Below are 20619 nucleotides of genomic sequence, written 5' to 3'. Positions count from 1 at the left end.
CGGAAATGTTGTCTGTATTCACAAGATATCTGTCTTTCATTAGTTATCCACCATATGTTTTTCTGAAATGTTTTATGAGGTGTAATTAGTAGCCGACGTTGGTGTATGTATTTTCTCTGGCTACTCCCGGCTGGATTCAGACTGTAGCTATGTATTAGCATTTTTGGGTAGCATCAATGTAAAACTGATTTATAGCTAAAATATGCACTTTTTATGAACAAAACATAGATTTATTGTGTAACATGTTATATGACTGTCATCTGAGGTCGTTTTTTCTGGGCTCTTTAGGTTGGTTTTAGTTTATTTCGGTTGGTTGTGCATGCTACTTCAATCATAATTCATACTTCATAATCATAATTCATACGTGTCTGTCCACTTTTGTATTTGGTGGTGAGCTAACATAAATATATGTGGTGTTTTCTCTGTAAAACATTTAAAAAATCGGACATGTTGGCTGGATTGACAAGATGTTTATCTTTCAAATGCTGTATTGGACTTGTTAATGTGTAAAAGTTAAATATTTTAAAAAAATAGATTTTGAATTTCGCGCTCTGCAGGGGTGTCATTTTCGGTCCGAGGTCGGGCTTGCACCCCAAACAGGTTAAACAGCATGACCATTACACAGGTGCACATTGGGCTGGGGACAATAAAAGGCCACTCTAAAATGTGCAGTTTTGTCACACAACACAAAGCCACATATGTCTGTTTTGAGGGAGCATGCAATCGGCATGCTGACTGCAGGAATGTCCACCAGAGCTGTTGCCAGAGAATGTAATGTTCATTTTTCTATCCTAAGGCATTTTTTTTCTATCCTAAGGCATTTTATCCAATGTCATTTTAGAGAATTTGGCTATACGTCCAACCGGTGTCACAACTGCAGACCACATGTAAACACGCCAGCCCAGGACTTCCACATCCGGCTTCTTCACCTGCAGGATCATCTGAAACCAGCCACCCAGACAGCTGATGAAACTGAGGAGTATTTATGTCTGTAATAAAGCCCTTTTGTGAAAAAAACAAAAAACAAATTCTGATTGGCTGGGCCTGGCTCCACAGTGGGTCCTCCCAGGCCCATGGCTCCACCCCTGCCCAGTCAAGTGAAATCCATAGATTAGGGTGCTGGGTACCAGGGACTGGCACATTTGGGAGGCCAATAATGACCAACAGCAGTCATGCACTGACTCACATATCAGAGCTTGGAGAAGCCTAGTTACCACGACTAAACGGTCACGTGGAATTTGACTGCAGTCAGCGTAACAGCCCTAAGTGGGACTCACAGGAGTTGTAGTGGAGTAGGTGCTGGTCGTGGCTGAGCTTGGCCATGTCTCGATGGGACATTGGGTAGGGGGACATGACGGGCCGGCCCAGTGTAGTGGCCCTCAGGTCCTCTGGCCCCACCGCCTGCTTCTTAGGGTCACCATGAGGAGAGAAGGCCCGGGACTTATCTGCAAGACGGGATAAACACACACAGACAAACGGTAAGGGATGGGGGGTAGTTGCTATCTTTCTGGAAGCTGAGAACCATCCCTTGGTCAGCGCTAGCTTTTTATTCTCCTTCTCATCATCGTCATTACTATCATCATTACTATCATCATCATCATAGCAAGGAGTGCAGCCAGGCAGCGTCTGCGCAGTCAGCCACACAGCAATGCTGCTCCACACAGCCACAGCACACACTGCCAAACCTTGTAATAGTGTTACACACACAATCAAATCCCACTGAGGAAGTGAATTTAGCTAGGTGTGTGTTGGGCGAAGGGGTATGAGTTAGGGATAGATTGGGGTGGGGCGGGGTGTTAACCTACGTAATCCGTGAAGTAGAGTCTGCAGCCACCTCTCGTTGCCTTCCAGCTCTGCAGGGACACAGACATACTGCAGCTGATCACATACATCACACTCACACACACAGTCACGCGTACATATGTCCATGTAGGGCTGGGCGATATGACCAAAATATTATATCACTGATTTATTTTAAATTGACGATATGACAGTATTTAACGCTATTTTATGTTTTTTAATAATAAAAGTTCTAAATTTGCTTCATGAGTAATGCGTGACCCTAGGGTGGCAACACATATAGTTGAAGTCGGAAGTTTACATACACTTCGGTTGGAGTCATTAAAATGTGTTTTTCAACCACTCCATAAATTTCTTGTTAACAAACTATAGTTCTGGCAAGTCGGTTAGGACATCTACTTAGTGCATGACACAGTCATTTTTCCAACAATTGTTTACAGACAGAATATTTCACTTATAATTCACTGTATCACAATTCCAGTGGGTCAGAAGTTTATACACTAAGTTGACTGTGCCTTTAAACAGCTTGGAAAATTCCAGAAAATGATGTCATGGCTTTAGACGCTTCTGATAGGCTAATTGACATCATTTGTGTCAATTGGAGGTGTACCTGTGGATGAATTTCAAGGCCTACCTTCAAACTCTGCCTCTTTGCTTGACATCATGGGAAAAAGAAAGAAAAAAATCTGGAAAAAATTGTAGACGTCCACAAGTCTGGTTCATTCTTGGGAGCAATTTCCAAATGCCTGAAGGTAGGTACCACGTTCATCTGTACAAACAATAGTACGCAAGAATAAACACCATGGGACCATGCAGCCGTCATACCACTCAGGAAGGAGACGTGTTCTGTCTCCTAGAGATGAACGTACTTTGGTGCAAAAAGTGCAAATCAATCCCTGAACAACAGCAAACGACCTTGTGAAGATGCTGCAGGAAATAGGTACAAAAGTATCTATATCCACAGTAAAACGAGTCCTATATTCACATAATCTGAAAGGCCGCTCAGCAAGGAAGAAGCCACTGCTCCAAAACCGCCATAAAAAATCCAGACTACGGTTTGCAACTGCACATGAGGACAAAGAACATACTTTTTGGAGAAATGTCCTCTGGTCTGATGAAACAAAAATAGAACTGTTTGGCCATAATGACCATCGTTATGTTTGGAGGAAAAAGAGGGAGGCTTGCAAACCGAACAACACCATCCCAACCGTGAAGCACGGGGGTGGAAGCATCATGTTGTTGGGGTGCTTTGCTGCAGGAGGGACTGGTGCACTTCACAAAATAGATGGCATCATGAGGAAGGAAAATTATGTGGATATATTGAAGCAATATCTCAAGACATCAGTCAGGAAGTTAAAGCTTGGTCGCAAATGGGTCTTCCAAATGGACATTGACCCCAAGCATACTTCCAAAGTTGTGGCAAAATGGCTTAAGGACAACAATGTCAAGGTATTGGAGTGGCCATCACAAAGCCCTGATCTCAATCCCATAGAATATTTGTGGGCCGAACTGAGCGTGTGCGAGCAAGGAGGCCTACAAACCTGACTCAGTTACACCAGCTCTGTCAGGAGGAATGGGCCAAAATCCACCCAACTTATTGTGGGAAGCTTGTGGAAGGCTACCCAAAACATTTGACTCAAGTTAAAACAATTTAAAGGCAACGCTACCAAATACTAATTGAGTGTATGTAAACTTCCGACCCACTGGGAATGTAATGAAATAAATAAAAGCTGAAATAAATAATTCTCTCAACTATTATTCTGACATTTCACATTCTTAAAATAAAGTGGTGATTCTAACTGACCTAAGACAGGGAATTTCTACTTGGATTAAATGTCAGAAATGGTGAAAAACTGAGTTTAAATGTATCTGGCTAAGGTGTATGTAAACTTCCGACTTCAACTGTACATTCTAAGTGATTTCAATGGGTCTTTATTCTGATTGTTTTATACTGTTCAATTCAACACATTTTTTAAAATCAATTTCTGCATTTGACATCATTTCCACACTGCCATTTAGGGCTGCACGATATGAGCAAGCAATCTGGGCCTTATTTTTAACCAAATGATGCAATATGACTTGCAATTTAGAGCAAAATACTTGGGTTAACTGTTGGAATCATGGAAATAGAATGTCTATTCTAGTTATATAGTTAGAATATAATTTGTTTGACATGACAACTAACGAAAATGCCAGGGAGGAGTTATTATGACAGGGTAGGAACAAAAGTGTCGTTAGGCGTTTCCTAGGTGACCCTATAATCTTTGGCTACATTTAATGTTCTCTTGGCTACTTCATGTAGCTAACATATTCTTTCTTTGTGTATTCCTCTTCGATTTCGAAGATACTGTTGCACAAACATGCTGATTTAGGTCTACACCATCACTATTATTATCAGGCTGTATTAGCTAGCTACGTTTGCTCTTACTCAGTACATTTATTAGCTAGCTAGCAATTAGCTTTAGCGGCTAACAATCAGCGGCTCACAAGATTTGGGAACAACTTGCTAAGAAAAGACAAACTAGCTGTTTGCAGATGTAAGAAACACAAACTAATAGTGTAATTATAGAATGCTGGTAGATTTATATTAAGAAGCAAAGTGACAACTGCATCATTGTCATCAACATTGTTGCATATGCTGCATTGACCTTGCAGGCTGAACGCAAGTGTCTCGTGGTCAAGGAACATCAAATGTTCTCCTTGAGTGACAGGAGCCGGGGCTAGGTCTGTGTGGAAAGCGGCATAGAGAGAGAGAGAGAGAGAGAGAGGAGAGAGATGACTCAAGTAGCGAAGTAAATTATAAAAATGGACGTCACACACTGCGTATCACATTTAACAATCCAAAAATTCTAATACCGTTATAGAAGGTAAAGTAAAAACCCACACCGGTCCGTGCATCAATACCGGTATATCGCAAAAAACGGTATACCGCCCAGCCCTATGTCCATGCAGCTCGAATCCCCAGATGGAAACTCTTCAGTCCTCCATGCCTGTCTGACTATTTATAACTCCAGCTCAACAGTGGAGAATTTTGTGTAAACATCTGCTAATTAACTTCTAAATAAGACTAGGACTGGATAGGTCTAGTAACTCACATGGAGCACAACTCCACAATGATATCAAAGACTGAACTTTACACAGATCCCGCTGCATGGTTATACCTGACTGTGAGCCCAACGATCAATACCTGCACTTTAGACAACACACTGTGGAACTGACAGAGTCCTCAAGTAAGCATGGAATCATCCAGAGCTACCAGGAGCTTCTAAACAATAGCACCAACGTAGAATCAAAGTAACAGTTTAGCTGTAGGAGGGAGTTGTCTTTAGACTGAGCAGGAGGGTGAGAGGAGCTGGGGAGAGAGAGGGCTGATGTTCGTACCGTCTTTGTCGCTGGCGGAGGGGCTACGTGGGTGGACGCGGGGGCTGCTGATGTTATGGGGGTCTCCCTGCGATGGGTAAGCGTGCTGTTTGCTGGGCTGACCGGCATGCTGCTTGGCCTCCTGGGAGGACTCTCCATGAGCCATGCTGATCTGCTGCTGGTAGAGAGCCAGGGCATGAGGGGGCAGCTCAGCCTTACTACACCCGCACCGAGGTCCACCATCCGGCATCTGGGGCATCTGCACACACAGGAGAGAGAAGCCTGGTGAGCAACAGATACACATACAAACGATATACACCCGGGAGATCCCACATCTAATGACCCGGTTCCTCTTATTTTCCCTAATGCCTGGCATCTTGTTTCTCCTCTGGGTCAATGTATCCCCTCTCCTCCAGCTGGCCTGCTTATCTAATACAAATATGATAGGACTTCATAATTTTACTCGCCATGCTGTTATCTGTGTAAGAAGCAGTATTGTCATTACAGGAGGGCTGGCCTTAATACCACTAGGGGGTAGAATGACCAGGCTGGACTAATCCAAGGACTTATCTGTTACTGATTCTACCTGGCTGGCTTCCATATGCTTTCCAAGGATGGAGGAGACAAAGATACAGGCTGTGGCCCTGGCGTGGGATGCACTGACTCACACAGAAAGTGGTAAGACTCACAATAGGGGGGATGGCAGCAGCCCTCTGTTTGAGCTGCTTCAGGTCCATGGGCTTCTGCAGGGGGGAGGAGATGACCCCATCATGGGCATAGTTCAGCAGGCTGGGACGGCTGGAAGACGTCATCCTGGAGAGGGAGAGAAAGAGAGAGACACAGAGAGAAAGAGAGACACAGACAGAGAGAGAGAAAGAGAAGTAGAGGAGAGAGCAAGAGAGAGAAGTAACTAGAACACAGAGTTCCCCATTCAGTAGCATGCCAATGGATGTCCCACGCATTCCTTAATATGGCCACAGCCCAGATTCTCTTATTTACTTTCCCAATAAACACAGATTGACCTGGAGCAGAACCTCGCACTATGAAAACACAAAGAGAGCAGAGGTTCTGATTGTGTTTCCATCCCACATGCATTACCACCCATCCCCCACTCACAGATACACTCATACAAACTCACAAAGATACTCTGCCACACACACACACACACAGACAAGAGACTGGGGAGCACACACACTCCCTCCCATTGTTTGCTTTGGCACAGAGGGCAACGTTTCCCTAGGCTCTGCCAATACATGCAGTCTGCTGTCATGGAAAAAACAGAACAAATACCATGCAAACACTGCAGGACGAATCACCACTCCCCCAAGCCGTCAGCCCACATCTTTGACACACACATTTGTGCTTGCAGGCAAACACACTCAGACAGAAGCACGCAGGTACATACAAAATGAGGACATTTTACTGATATTGATAATGACAAGTTGCCTATACTAGAACAATATTGTTGGATGGTGAAGAGAAAGGTGAAGTCTGTCAATATAGGCAACAGCTAACAGGACAACTGATTTTCAGCATTTAAAGTTGTAGTAGCGGTGGTTTTAAGGGTAATATGAAAAAGTAACTGTGTGCACATTAATGTTAAAAACATATCTTTAGAGTTATCGTTAAAAGGTTTTTGTACATATCACCCAGCTCTAGTACATATGCACACACTCACAAAGGCAGATGGAGTTTATGTTGATGATTGTTGTAGAGTATTGGCCACAAATGGCTTGACATCTTAGGGCTATACAGAAGAACACTAGTGACACTCTTCCCCTCTTCCCTTCCCCAGTCCAGATGTAGGTCTCGCTGCAGTGGGGAATCCAGAACCCCCCCCACCTTAGTCAATGCCACTCTGACATTGCTTATCCTAATATCCATTCTTTTACTGTAGATTTGTTTGTATTGTTGTAAATTGTTAGATACTACTGCACTGTTGGAGCTAGGAACACAAGCATTTCACTACACCTGCAATAACATCTGCTAAAAATGTGTGTGTGATAAATAACATTTGAACAGCCCCCCCCAGCCCTGAGCCCACACCTATAACCCCCCCACCCAGCCCTGAGCCCTCACATGCAACCCAACCAGCCCAGAGCCCTCACATGCAACCCCTCCTACCCCACCCAGCCCTGAGCCCTCACATGAACCCCCCCCACCCAGCACTGAGCCCCCACATGCAACCCCCCCCCCCCCCCCCCCCCCCCCCCCCCAGCCCTGAGTCCTCACATGAACCCCCCCAGCCCTGAGCCCTCACATGAACCCCCCCCCAGCCCTGAGCCCCCAAATGCAAACCCCCCAGCCCTGAGCCCCCAAATGCAACCCTCCCTCCCCTACTCAGCCCTGAGCCCCCACCTGTTCTTCTCTGTACTGTCCAACTCCTCCAACTCGTCAGCGCTGCAGGTGGCACTAGAGTCACTGTCTGCGTGGGAGCCCGTCTTGGGCCCATGGTCCCTCTTGGAGCTCTTGGATGAGCTCTTGCTCTCCTCTGCATCTGCAGTGGGGGGCTTCATGTCTCGTTCTGTGGATTCGCTTGGCTGCTCCTTGCTGCCCTCCTCTGCCTCTGTCTTCACCTCCTGCTTGATGGCCTTTCCCACTTCTCCTGGGGGTTTCTCATCTCCTCCCTGGCCCATGTGGGAACCTGAGGCCTCCTTGTCCCCAGAGTTTGAGCCAGCTTTGGCCCTGCCATTACCCTCCTCTTTGGCCTTGCTGTCCTCAGAGGAACGCGGAGAGGGCAGGCTCTCTGTGTCAGAGCTGTTGTTAGCACCACCTGGTAAAGGAGAGCGAGAAGGACAGATAAAGAATGGAAGACCGCAGATATTACATCGGCTGCCTAGCTGAGTAGTAATCTAGTAAATCAAAATAAAATCAAATGTTATTGATCGCATACAGATATTTAGCAGATGTTACTGCGAGTGTAGCAAAATCCAACAGTGCAGTAATAAAACAAAATACAGCAAAGTTGCTTAGGAGCCATGAACAGGGCGACCATGTCTATCGGTGCCATCTTGCTATCATGTAAAATCCTCGTCCTCTTTCACATCCCTCTCTCTTGTGCCCCATCTTTCTCTAAAACCAGATTTCTCAAAGTGCCACTTTCCACCTAATTGGCTTTCACTGTACAATGAGGGAGAACACAAAACCAATTTTGAATGTGGAGGAAATACCCTGGGACTTCCCAGCTCTATTCTGGTAACTGAGACTAGGTATATCAACAAATTACTACATCAGGGGTCGGCAATATGTAGCATTCGGAAAGTATTCAGACCCCTTGACTTTTTCCACATTTTGTTAGGTTATAGCCTTATTCTAAAATAAAATTGTTTTCCCCCCTCAATCTACACACAATACCCAATAATGACAAAGTGAAAATAGGCCTTTTGAAAATAAAAAACAAAAATACCTTATTTACATAAGTATTCCGACCCTTTGCTATGAGACGCCAAATTGAGCTCAGGTGCATCCTGTTTCCATTGATCATACTTGAGCTGTCTACAACTTGATTGGAGACCACCTATGGTAAATTAAATTGATCGGACATGATTTGGAAAGGCACACACCTGTCTATATAAGGTCCCACAGTTGACAGTGCATGCCAGAGCAAAAACCAAGCCATGAGGTCGAAGGAATTGTCTGTAAAGCTCAAAGACAGGATTGTGTCGAGGCACATTTCTGCAGAATTGAAGGTCCCCAAGAATACAGTGGCCTCCATCATTCATAAATGGAAGAAGTTTGGAACCAGTAAGACTCTTTCTAGAGCTGGCTGCCCGGCCAAACTGAGCAATCGGGGGAGAAGGGCTTTGGTCAGGGAGGTGACCAAGAACCCGATGGTCACTCTGACAGAGCTCCTCTGTAGAGATGGGAGAACCTTCCAGAAGGACAACCATCTCTGCAGCACTTCCCCAATTAGGCCTTTATGGTAGAGTGGCAAGACGGAAGCCACTCAGTACAAGGTACATGACAGCCTACTTGGAGTTTACCAAAAAGCACCTAAAAGGACTCTCAGACCATGAAACAAGATTCTCTGTTCTGATGAAACCAAGATTGAACTGTTTGGCCTGAATGCCAACCGTCACGTCTGGAGGAAACCTGGCACCATCCTTACAGTGAAGAATAGTGGTAGCAGCATCATTCTGTGAGAAAGTTTTTCAGTGGCAGGGACTGGGGGATAAAAAAGAAAAATGTTTTTGCTTTGTCATTATGGGGTATTGTGTGTAGATTTATGAGGTTAAAAATTAATTTAATAACTGTTCAACATAACAAAATGTTGAAAAAGTAAAGGGGTCTGAATACTTTCTAAATGCACTTTTGTCATTTTAGTTTTGGGTCAAAAATACCAAAATCACCAGGAATTTTGCCAAAATCTGTTGAAGTATTTCCACAAATATTGATTCTAGATGCAAAGACTGAGCTATTGAGATGCCAAGGTTCCACAGCTCTCCATGGTTACTAATATACTAGAAACGACGAGCAATAACAGTTAACAGTAGTGTGAATTTGGCCTAAAGTGAGTTGAGGGGCCGTTATCAACCCAGGGTATTTAAATGAGTCTACCAGTAATATGAGCAATCAGCCAGGATCCAAAAGAAGATTCTAGAATTAAAATGCAGATGTTGGTATGTAGACCACGCGTGGAAATATTTGTTACAGAGCAAAAAAGTATTTATCTAAATAATGAATGTCTCAGCCAAGTGCTTTGAATTCCCATGCACCCATGGTTAGAATCTCATTTTGATGATTGCAGTCTTTGTATTCTCAGAATCGCATTCAACTCCACGTTCTACACAGACATTATTGTGATGCTGTTAAAAGTCCATATTGCACTTAATTCTTCCTTCAGCACTCAAGACGCTCCAGATATTTCTAATCAAGAAATACTGTCATCACATATCGTAATCATAAAAACATAACCTTCAAATTGATTGAAAACGGTTTCATAAACTTGTTTCAACAAAGTGTACATGACTGGTTTCTAATCAGTCCATGTGAATGAGTGATTGCAAGTTCATGGAAGTATTCTGACAGTGCTTATGGACGGTATACTGACAATGGCTCCCTGTCCTCTATGACATTGATTATTGTAGTGTGTGTGTTGTCCCTACCTTCTCCATCCTCGGGGGCCTCCTCCTCGTTGCCGCTGGCCCCGGAGCCCTCCATCTCCTCCTCCTCGGCAGCAGACGGGGCGCTGGCCTCTTCACTTTGTAGAGCTTTGCCTTTACGCCGCGCCTTACGCTCTCTCTCCTGGGTGAAAAACAACACACTAAATACCGCAGCTTGGGAACAACACACTATGAGAACCACAAGGTAAATGTGCCTACTGCTGTCTAACTCAGAGGAATGGCTTGCACTAAGATAGGTGCATTACTAGGTCAGACTATAGGTTTTCTTTGAAAGAGTTAATCATTTAATTGTTCTAGAAAGGAAGATGAGACATTACCGATTTCATTTTATGCTGTTGCAGAATCTCGTCGAGTTTCTGCCTCTTCTTATAGTTGAAGTAGAAATTCTTGCACTGGGACACAGTTTTGGAGCCCACCATCTTGGCGATGGCCGACCAATTCCTACCATACTGGAGAAGACCTGGAAGAAACATGGACAAGGATTAGACTACAGCACATACAGACAAGCCAGGACTTTATTACATAGAATAATCATTTAAATCTAATTTACTACATGAAGAACGACAATCTGTCAATAAAAATCTGTCAGTTGAGTCCAAGATTTTTTTCCTTCCTCCCTCCTCCAGCTCAACAGTTTTGTCAAATTGCATAATCACACCATGTGTTGTCCTTAGCTAAACCTGTCATATCAATCTAACTAATGACATTACAAATTCTCATCGCTGGGCTGGGGTCATTCTGATAAAGACTGGTGCATTGCCCGGTCAACCACATGATAGTGCCTTACACAAAAGGTTAGAAGCCCTGCTGTGCCCAAAGTTGAGACAGATCAACCTGTCTTGGGACCACACTGCTACTGTGTGTGTGTGTGTGTGTGTGTGTGTGTGTGTGTGTGTGTGTGTGTGTGTGTGTGTGTGTGTGTGTGTGTGTGTGTGTGTGTGTGTGTGTGTGTGTGTGTGTGTGTGTGTGTGTGTGTGTGTGTGTGTGTGTGTGTGTGTGTGTGTGTGCGAGAGAGAGCGATAGAGTTCGAATTGACTGCATCCGTGATGCATTGTGGGTAAATTGTGACTGATTGATCTACAAATAATAATGAGTAGCTACTTATGATACAAGGTGATTAGTCAGTCGGCAGGCCCCTGCAGTGGTGGTTGCAATGTGGAACAAGCCCAACGTGTGTGTGTGTGTTTTACTTCCACCCCCCCAGAGTGTCCAGTCAGCTAAGGGCAGCTCATTAACAGTAGCCGTTGTAAGGAGCTTACAACGCCCAATTGTTTCCTGTGCCAGCCTGACAGCTTCTGGCATGAGGAAAGACTCTCGTGGGCCAGGCCACGCTCCGTTATCAGTGGGCATGGACCCAACAACTTCCTAGGACAAAAAACTTTAGACATGTGTTCCCAAGATAATATCTCCAAACGGAGGCAGTAGGACAACAATCTAACAGCCACACGATAAGACAACACTTTACAAAGCACCAGGCCTGCACCATCTTCTATCCATCTTTTATTTATTTACCCAACAAAAGTTTACTACAGGTTAAAAGTACCACCTCAACAGCAAGTGAATGTAGGCCATGTTTGTGTAGTCTCTTTCTGACAGTTGACTCATGCACTTCGATATTGATTGTGGCAAGAGAGGCCTGTAGATCCCTTAATGTTACCCTGGGGTTCTTACAGACTTTTATGAGCATCTTTCGGTCATCTCTTAGGCTGAATTTGGTGGGACGCCCTGTCCTAGCTAGACTGCCAGTGGTCTGGAATTTTCCCCATTTGTAGATGATCTGTTGGACAGTGGAATGATGTTCTTCGAATTGCTTGGAAATGGATTTGTAACCCCCTCCCAGACTCATGGTCATCAATTGTGTCTTTTGAGGGCCTCGGATAGGTCTTCTGATATTTGCATGGTGTGTTACCACACCCTCATATGGTTCAGACCAAACCAAGTTTCTAATCTTTATGGAAGGCTGGACCCTCCCAAGGTACTCTCTAATTAATTCCTAATCATTTGCACCTGTTTTGGTGCACCTGATCCTAATTTTTCCTGCTTGAGGAAATTCAATTTTTGTTTATTTTAATTGCATAACATTGTCAAAGTACATTTTTGTGTGTGTTATATGTTAAATTGGGTTACTTTCATCAATGAATGTGGTTGCAATTTAGCTCAAATACCCATGTGTCCAAATATAATTTTTTTTTTTTAAAAAGACCACTTTCCAAAGGGTGTACTTACTTGTTCACATGACTGTTTACACACAAACACTACCTCAGTCCAAAACTTGACTGTCATATTCCCTCTCAGGCCTGTGTGAATGTACAACCCATCAAGTGTTAAAACTAGACTGGGTATTTCATTTTAAATATTCATTACAGGTGTGGAAGGCAAAGCAGGAGAGATGTGAGAGACAGAAAGAGAAAGAGAGAGAGAGAGGGCCGAACAACCAGGTTCTTTCCAAGAGAGAAGAACACGTGATCAACACCTATTAACCTTTTACAGCCTTGTCCCGGGGTGCAGGGAGACAGCCCACTGAGCCCAGAGCACACAAGTCCAGCCAGACACCCTGCTACGTGCCACACCAACACACACACACTTTGCTCTACCCAGTGAACCTGAAGCAATAACACTGCAATTCATTCACTGGAAGTCAAGGGTCACTTTGTTACAACTCACTTTCACAGATTCAGTCCATTCAGTTTAACCAGAGCACAGAAACAATCCCAAGCAGCTCCAGTTCCATCGGCCTCGGGTCCTGGCCAGTGGAGCAACACACAAGAGGAAGCAGGCATCCAATCAGCTGCTGCTCAGCTAGAGCAGGTGGCAAACTCAATCAACCAATTACGATCGTCCATTTCCATAAAAGCTCTTCCCATCGATGGCACAATCAACACCTAGTGAGTGTCCTCCTTCTCATGTGCTTGTCACTCCAGCTGTCCCTCGTGCCCCTGGTCTGTATCACACTATCGGCAGTCTGATCTCTGTGGAGAAGGCAGGTAGTGATTCCACTCCAGAGGGGAAGAGAAAGAAAACAGCTAGGCTCCAGCTCAGCCTCCACACCCCTCCTGCTGGCCTGATACTGGAGCCAGTGTCAGGTTGACATGCTCAAAACAGCACATGCTCTGCGTCTTGCCTCTCCCTTGCTTTTTCCTCTCCCTTTCACTTCCCACACTCTCTCGCTCGCTCTCCGTCAGGGCTAGTCCGTTGTTCTCCGCCAGGTCCTTCCCCAATGGCTGCTGTCTAAAAGGACTTTCACAGGAAAGTGGGACTGTGGGGCGGTGCTATGTGCTCAGCCTCTCTCTCCCCTCATCTGATCTCTCCTCTATCTTTCCCTTTTTTCTCCCCTCTCTCACTCCCCCTCCCTCCCTCCCTCTTTCACTCTTACTGCCAGCAGCCAGAGCTGCACACACACACACACACACACAAGCACACACACACACACACACTCCCTCAGTCTCTCTTTTTCGCTTGCTTACTCTCTCTCTCTAACACATACACAGCTAGTCTGAGGGTAAACAGAGGAGAGAGAGTGAGAGCAGGGGAGTTGAGCTAGAGGGACAATGGAGGAGAGGAAGAGAAAGGGGGAGTTGATGTTGATACCATGAGAAAGCATAAAGGGTTTCACATTTTTCCTGACTGACCTGCTTTTCATCCTGAATGTGACCCCTCTCCAGTCTACAACAACACCGAGAAAGGGAGAGCCGAAAATGAAAAAAATAATAATAATCTTCCACAGCTCCTGCCAATCTGGGCCTGTGCCATCCCCTCCTATCTCAGGACACTGACTGGGAGGCCAGAGTAAAGAGTTTGGAGCGCGAGAGGAAAGGAAGGGGGGAGAATGCTCTGGCCTGATCCACTCCAACAGTCCAGAGCACAGCAGAGAAAGCTCTACCTCTACCTTTAAAAGGACCTGTACAGTACTACAGCAGGCATGAGGGAGCGACCCGATTATCCAGCTGCCTGGCTGCTCAAGTAAGCCTGCCAGATTAGAGAACTTACATAACAAACACTAGCCAAGGAGTGAGTACACACACACTCCCCCCACACCCTACCTTACCTGGCTCTACAGTGCGACCATTTTAATCGCATTTCCGCATTAAAAATAGATGTGTGTGTACTGAAAAAGTAAAGTATGAGCATATGTGCGAGTTGTGATATACAGCAAAAAAGTATTTCTGCCGTTTTGTTTAATTGCTGGTAGATAATCACACAAAGAACTAGAGTCCCATATATCTCACCTCGAGCAGCAACAGTGCCTTGGGCGCTCTGCGCACTGTGAGTGAAGTGCTGAAAGATGAATTTTTAAAAGTGCACAGGCATAGAAATTGGTTGAATTTACCCAAAAGTCTACTAAACGTGACTGACTCACGTTTCTTGGTTATTTACATGGGTTTGTTTACACACTAAGTTGTTTTTCAATGTTAGTTTGAGCTTGCTCAACTGCTAGGGAAGAGACGTCAGAGAATCTTCTCTCAGACAGACCTGGGCGTCCCACCCAATGATGTATATATACCCTGTATTTGTGATGTAACGTATTGGCCGATGAGAAGCTTTGAAGCCACCAGTCGGCCATATTGGCACTCCCCAGCAGGAGCAGTCCTCCATAGTAATGAATGGAATTCTACAGTATTTCAATTAAATGTTTCAGGGACAGAATTACATGTATTTAAGTATTTAGTTGTAGCGGGGACAGTAACATTAGTATGTTATATATTATTTTATTTTTATGTTTCACTCAAATAACATAATTGAAAAGTATGCTTTTAGGTGTCTGTAATATAATAAATGTGTCAAAAATGAATCTAGACATTTAAAAATGCATTTCTATTGCTTCCAAAATATATATATATTTTACAATGGAGGATGAGTGACAAGACGGAGGCGCGGTGGCTTCAAAACATTGCCCTTGTCAGTCCTCTAGTGTACATATAAATGATTGGTCCCACCACATAACTGGCCTGCCCCTTAAAGGGGCAGCTGAACATTTTTCTCTCACCTAAGTGACTCAAATATTTGAGGGTACATTGTACTTGATTGAGCATGGCACACTCCCAAAACCTTTTATTCATGAACTTTTAATAATTTCTTATAATAAAAACTCTCCCTAAAATACATTAATTGTGCTCCTAAACGTATTTGTGTGCTTCTAAATTGTTCAACTAAAGCGCGCATAGAATCCTACCTTAATTACACACACCACACACACACACTAAAAGGGATATACAAGAACAAGGGAGGGAGACTTAACAAAGTTCTACAATCCCTTGTTAAAGATGCCAGGCTTTTTGACCAGGAAAGACAAGGGCAATCCGTCAACGCTTGTGGCCTTGCCATCCCATGGGGGATTCCTGGCACTGCCACGCTGAAATGCTGCCATGCTATGAATGTCATTATTGAGATCTTTTTAGCACAAGGGGACAAACACATTAGCATGAGGAGATGTAAGCCTCTTTAAAACATATACAGGTCAAGCTCCTGGAAGTGGAGTGTGCACCTTGACTGTCGGGCTGGCATTTACATTCAGGCCAGGGTTAGGGGAGCGGGGCTGGGACTGGTGGGCTACTCTACATATGAGGAGCCGTGGAGGGGGAAGCCCTTTTGGCAGGCATGGTTACTGGCTGATGAGCAATGGCGGAGTGGGGGGGTGAATGATCCCCTCCCCCCTGGACAGGGGCCCTGTGGTTGTGGTTACATAAGCCCTTCATAGAAGCCCAGCTCCCACCGGGCTGCAGGACTAATCCCCTGGGATGCAGCGGCCCACTAATCCCAGTGCGGGAGAATGGAGTTGAAGACATTAAGCAGGATTACTACTCAGGGCCATGTTCAAGGGCCAGCGCCAGTCATTACAACAGCACCCCGAGACTGAGTCTGCAGACTGCCAGCAGCAGGAGAAATAACACCACACCACGAGACAGAATGACTGGGTGTCTGCTGTATAGGATTTCTCCCTTCACTAGCACATTCATGGTGATAAAGGAATTTCTTTCGAAAAAATAGAATTACACAACAGATCGGCTAGTGCTCTGCTGAATTACAAGACAGTTATTAGTCATACCCAGAACTGAAAATCATACAGAGAATCCATGACACGTCATCAAAACAGACCAAAACCGTCCCGCATGGTGTTTTCTGGGGGGCTCCCCAAAGTTTTTCAGTAAAGTTTTTGAGGAAATCTGTTCCCAAGTATTCCCATAAAAAAAGTAATCAAGTAATCAAGCTAAGGAATGATTGTTATTGTCAAATACAATATTTTATTGGGCTTAGTTGTGATCAATTTGCAGAGTACAAGTTATTATAGCTACGTTGTGGCCCATTGACCATACACTCCGAGGCTGAATCTAGTTACCTACCACTGCTGTAGACTGAGCTGTGTGCAGCACACGCAACACAACTACACCACAGCAAACAGACAGGCAGAATCACAGCCACCTTCTCTCTGCAGGACCCACAGGTCAGGCGAGGCCAGGGTAATCTTCAGTCAAAGACAATAAACAGGCCATGTAAAAAGTAAACAGACTTCTGCAGTTGGAGCTGTTCTAGCCAAAGATAAGAGGGTGGGACTTTTACAGTGGCTTCAGAAACAGCCATGGCAGGCGTAGCAGCAGAGTGGAGCCCCACACAGCTCTACAAACAGACAGACAGACAGACAGCACGTGGCTCCAGCCTTGCCTATCTGACAGGAAGTCACAGGCACATGCACTTGTCACCACTTTCGAGAAAACCTCGCCAAGCTAATTCTATGGGCGGTTTTCTTTTTGACAAGGAAAGTTTTCTTTTGAATGACAATGGCGCTGCTGGGTCGTATTTCAAACACAAAGGTAACTTGTTTTTGTTTGATTTTTCTTTACCTTTTTTGGCGGTTTCCATCTCCTCCTCAGTCCAGCGAGAGCTCTCATTCATCTCCAGATTGGCTGAAAGGATAAAAGCAGAACCACCACGTTAGAAAGCGGGCAGGAGGGAGGGGAGGGAAGTCTCAAGTAGACAGAGAGAGCGAGCGACTGACTGACCGAGAGAGAGAGGGAGAGACAGAGAGAGAGAAAAGAAAGAGAAAAGCTAGGGGGCAGGGTTGTCTTTGCTGCTTGCTGGTGCAGCACGGTAGAGCCGGTCGACAGGGGCTGTTAGTTTAAGAGGAGAAAGTCAGTTAATGATTAGAGACATAATAAGTGGTTGTTCCACCTGTATACAGTAGGGACCAGCCTGACCCTGGCAGAAGAGAAGACAGGAAAGAAAACGAGAAGAGGAGATGAGCTGTGGTTTCAGTGCTGTTGTGTCCTCTCTGTAGGGCTGTGACGGGCACAGTAACAGCAGGCGAGGAAGGAGAAACAAGCCCAGTAACAGTGAGAAGAGAAACTAGAGATACTGATCAGAACAAAGCCCCTCTGGCTGGATCAGGCCACCTGGGGATTCCCAGGGACAAACCCACAGCAGCAGGAGCAACCAACCACCCACTGAAGTGTTGAAACATCAAAACCCTAATCGCCTACAGCGAGTGTGTGTGTGTGTGTGTGTGTGTGTGTGTGTGTGTGCGTGTATATAAAGGCAGCCTTGCAAACTGCAGAGAGAATAAAAAGCTGAGAGATGAGTATTGCTGCCTTAATGACTACGTTCAGGATACTTTAAAGAAATTAGACGGGGAAACTCGCATTAACGCCCATTGTGTACATTGCCCTACATTGTCAATGAGCCATGTGGTGCATTCTGGGCAATTCTGGGAAGGGGAGTGCACTCCAAGGAGTGAATGGGAGTCAATTGGGCGCTAGCTGTACATAGTCCATCTGTAAATAGCCCACCCAATCTACCTACTTCATCCCCATACTGTTTTTATTTACTTTTCTGCTCTTTTGCACACCAGTATCTCTACTTGCACATCATCATCTGCTTATTTATCACTCCAGTGTTAATCTGCTAAATTGTAATTCTTTACTACTATGGCCTATTTATTGCCTACCTCCTCATGCCTTTTGCACACAATGTATATAGACTTTCTTTTTTTCTACTGTGTCATTGACTTGTTTATTGTTTATTCCATGTTATTCCATGTGTAACTCTGTGTTCCTGTCTGTGTCACACTGCTTTGCTTTATCTTGGCCAGGTCACAGTTGTAAATGAGAACTTGTTCTCAACTGGCCTACCTGGTTAGAAAAAGGTGATTTAATACTAAAAATTAAATATTTTTTAAATAGCTCAAAAACCCAACATTAGCATGAATTACGTAAACAAAAAGCACAACATTACAAAATCTTTTCCGAGATGTGAGATAATTAACTTGTTCTCTGTAATATCGTATAGCTTTGAAATCGTGACATTACATACTTGAGGAAAATAGGCACACACACTAATAATCTGACTTTTAGAAGGGATTGCGTGACGATTATCTTAGCAACCGCGTGACGCAGCATAACAATGTGAACGCAATTGATCGACAGTCTGTTGGTATTTTGGTATTTTATTACGATCCCCATTAGCAAAAGTAGCAGCTACTCTTCCTGGGGTCCACACAAAACATGACATAATACAAAACATCAATAGACAAGAACAGCTCAAGGACTGAACTACATACATTTATGTAGGGGCATTATACGTTCCTCCATTCACTGGCCATTGAGATTCCCATCTCCTCATTTCTTAAAGCATCCCTGGTATTTTCTCATTAAGTATCAATTTATTGTCTCTCTCTTGTTTAGGCAAAAATGATCTTAAAGGCACCTTCCAGGCCAAGGTGTGTGTGTGTTCGGTGCACATGTCAAATTGTTTTGAGACAGATCTACAGTGCACCCTTGTGGTGTGGGATATCAGGAGGGAAATAAACACAACAATGACGGGAGTGTTCATATGCTCAGTTCACATTAAATCAGGTGGACCTACTAAACAGACGTGCTTCAGCAATATCATGGCCATATTTGTCCTTCAAACATAACGCCAATCAGCAACATTTCAGACCAAAATACAGACGTTAAATATTTCTGCTCAGAGAGAACCTGGCTCTTTCGGTTTATGAGTTGTGTGATGAAAATCTAGTCAGGTGAAAAGAGCAGTGGGTGAAGATGCAGTGAAAGACATCATGTGGCAGTGTAGACTATAGCAGTAGAGTGAGACGTACCGAGTTCACCGCTGAGCGGCGGCGTGGCGGTCTCCTCCACCTCGCTGGTCATGGAGCGGGTGATGCGGCCCTTGCGCCGGCCCTGGCTGTTAGCCGTGCGTCGACCCTTTAAGGCCACCGTGGGCTCTTTGTCTTCCCCGTCCTCACCAGAGGTGTCGTCCCTGCAGGGAGAGTGTCAGTCACACCACCTTCATCATCATGATTACCCTCCTCTTCCTCACTGCCTGGCCTGCACATGTGTACTGTTTAGTTTGTTAACTTAAAACCTGACAAAGTGCAGAGGTCTGTCTGGGTTAAAAAACAGAAAATAACTACAGTATGTGCCAAAGCACACACAGACGTGCACAGGCACGCACACACACAGGCCTCAAGGCTCAGGAGAGAGTTTTGCAAGCATGGCGATATATCCCGTCAGTGTCATGGCAGGCTAACAGATAAACAGTGATTTTGTAGCCGGTGTTCTTCCATTCATTTTCAACAGGTCCGGCATCATTATTCTAAGGCGGGCCTGTCCTGCTACCTTGCACACCAGATATAGCAGCGTCAGCTGTGCCAGGGGTTACAGGCAGCCACCACAGGGGGAGTGGGAGTCAGGGACTCCTCTGCCTGCTCTCCTCAGCCCAAGTACTGGAAGCACTGAAGATGCTTCATCATGATCAACACCACTCATTCAGACAGGCAGGACAACTCCTGTTCACTGTTCTGTTTGTCAGCAGCACCAAACAACTCCAACTTGTCCAACCTCTGTTCAGAGAGCTGGGAGCCTCACTAGAAGATTGGACATGATGATGGACTTCCAACATTCACTGTTCTTCCCTGTGAAACATGCGACTCTCATGAAGACAACAACACTGCATTGAGTGAGTGCTGTTCCACTGCTCACAGATTGCAGTGCTCAGCAGCACTGACTGATTTCACCATCTTCCTCTCCATCACGCTGGAACTGTGCCTACAGAGATGCCAGGGCAAGGCAGCATCACACAGCAGATCACACACTCTGGAGCTCCCAGCTCTGGAGACTTGCTGGATTATTGTAGCAACCGACAGTACAGTAACTGTGCTGCTAGGCTGTCAATCATATCACTTTTCCCCCCATCGAAAAATAAAATAAGTATGGAATCTTAAAAATGTGACTTTTGGTAGCCTATTGGGAGTGAGAGAAGAAAAACAGGAAAACAGCTGTTTATAAAAGTAGGAGAAGGATTAAGCAACAGATCGGCTAGAGTTCTGATGAATTACAAGACAGGT

General features: G+C 44.9%; 1 protein-coding gene across 11 annotated transcripts in view; it reads right to left on the bottom strand.

Moving 5' to 3' along the window:
- Positions 1-20619, bottom strand: part of LOC129853338 (nuclear receptor corepressor 2-like) — a 191610-nt gene that overhangs the window by 32364 nt on the left and 138627 nt on the right. For 7 of the 11 annotated variants that reach the window (XM_055919266.1, XM_055919277.1, XM_055919274.1 and 4 more), the window contains exons 16-24: positions 19372-19532; positions 17120-17182; positions 10601-10743; positions 10266-10404; positions 7519-7933; positions 5850-5973; positions 5182-5419; positions 1806-1853; positions 1278-1445 (exon numbers count right to left, since the gene is read on the bottom strand). In XM_055919266.1, coding sequence (XP_055775241.1) covers positions 1278-1445; positions 1806-1853; positions 5182-5419; positions 5850-5973; positions 7519-7933; positions 10266-10404; positions 10601-10743; positions 17120-17182; positions 19372-19532 — 1499 coding nt within the window. The remainder of the gene's footprint in view (positions 1-1277; positions 1446-1805; positions 1854-5181; positions 5420-5849; positions 5974-7518; positions 7934-10265; positions 10405-10600; positions 10744-17119; positions 17183-19371; positions 19533-20619) is intronic. The other 4 variants (XM_055919273.1, XM_055919276.1, XM_055919275.1 and 1 more) reach the window with 2 other exon arrangements.

The sequence above is a fragment of the Salvelinus fontinalis genome, chromosome 4, assembly GCF_029448725.1.
Source record: "Salvelinus fontinalis isolate EN_2023a chromosome 4, ASM2944872v1, whole genome shotgun sequence".
NCBI classification, from domain to species: domain Eukaryota; kingdom Metazoa; phylum Chordata; class Actinopteri; order Salmoniformes; family Salmonidae; genus Salvelinus; species Salvelinus fontinalis.
This window is presented reverse-complemented; position numbering and strand designations above follow the sequence as displayed.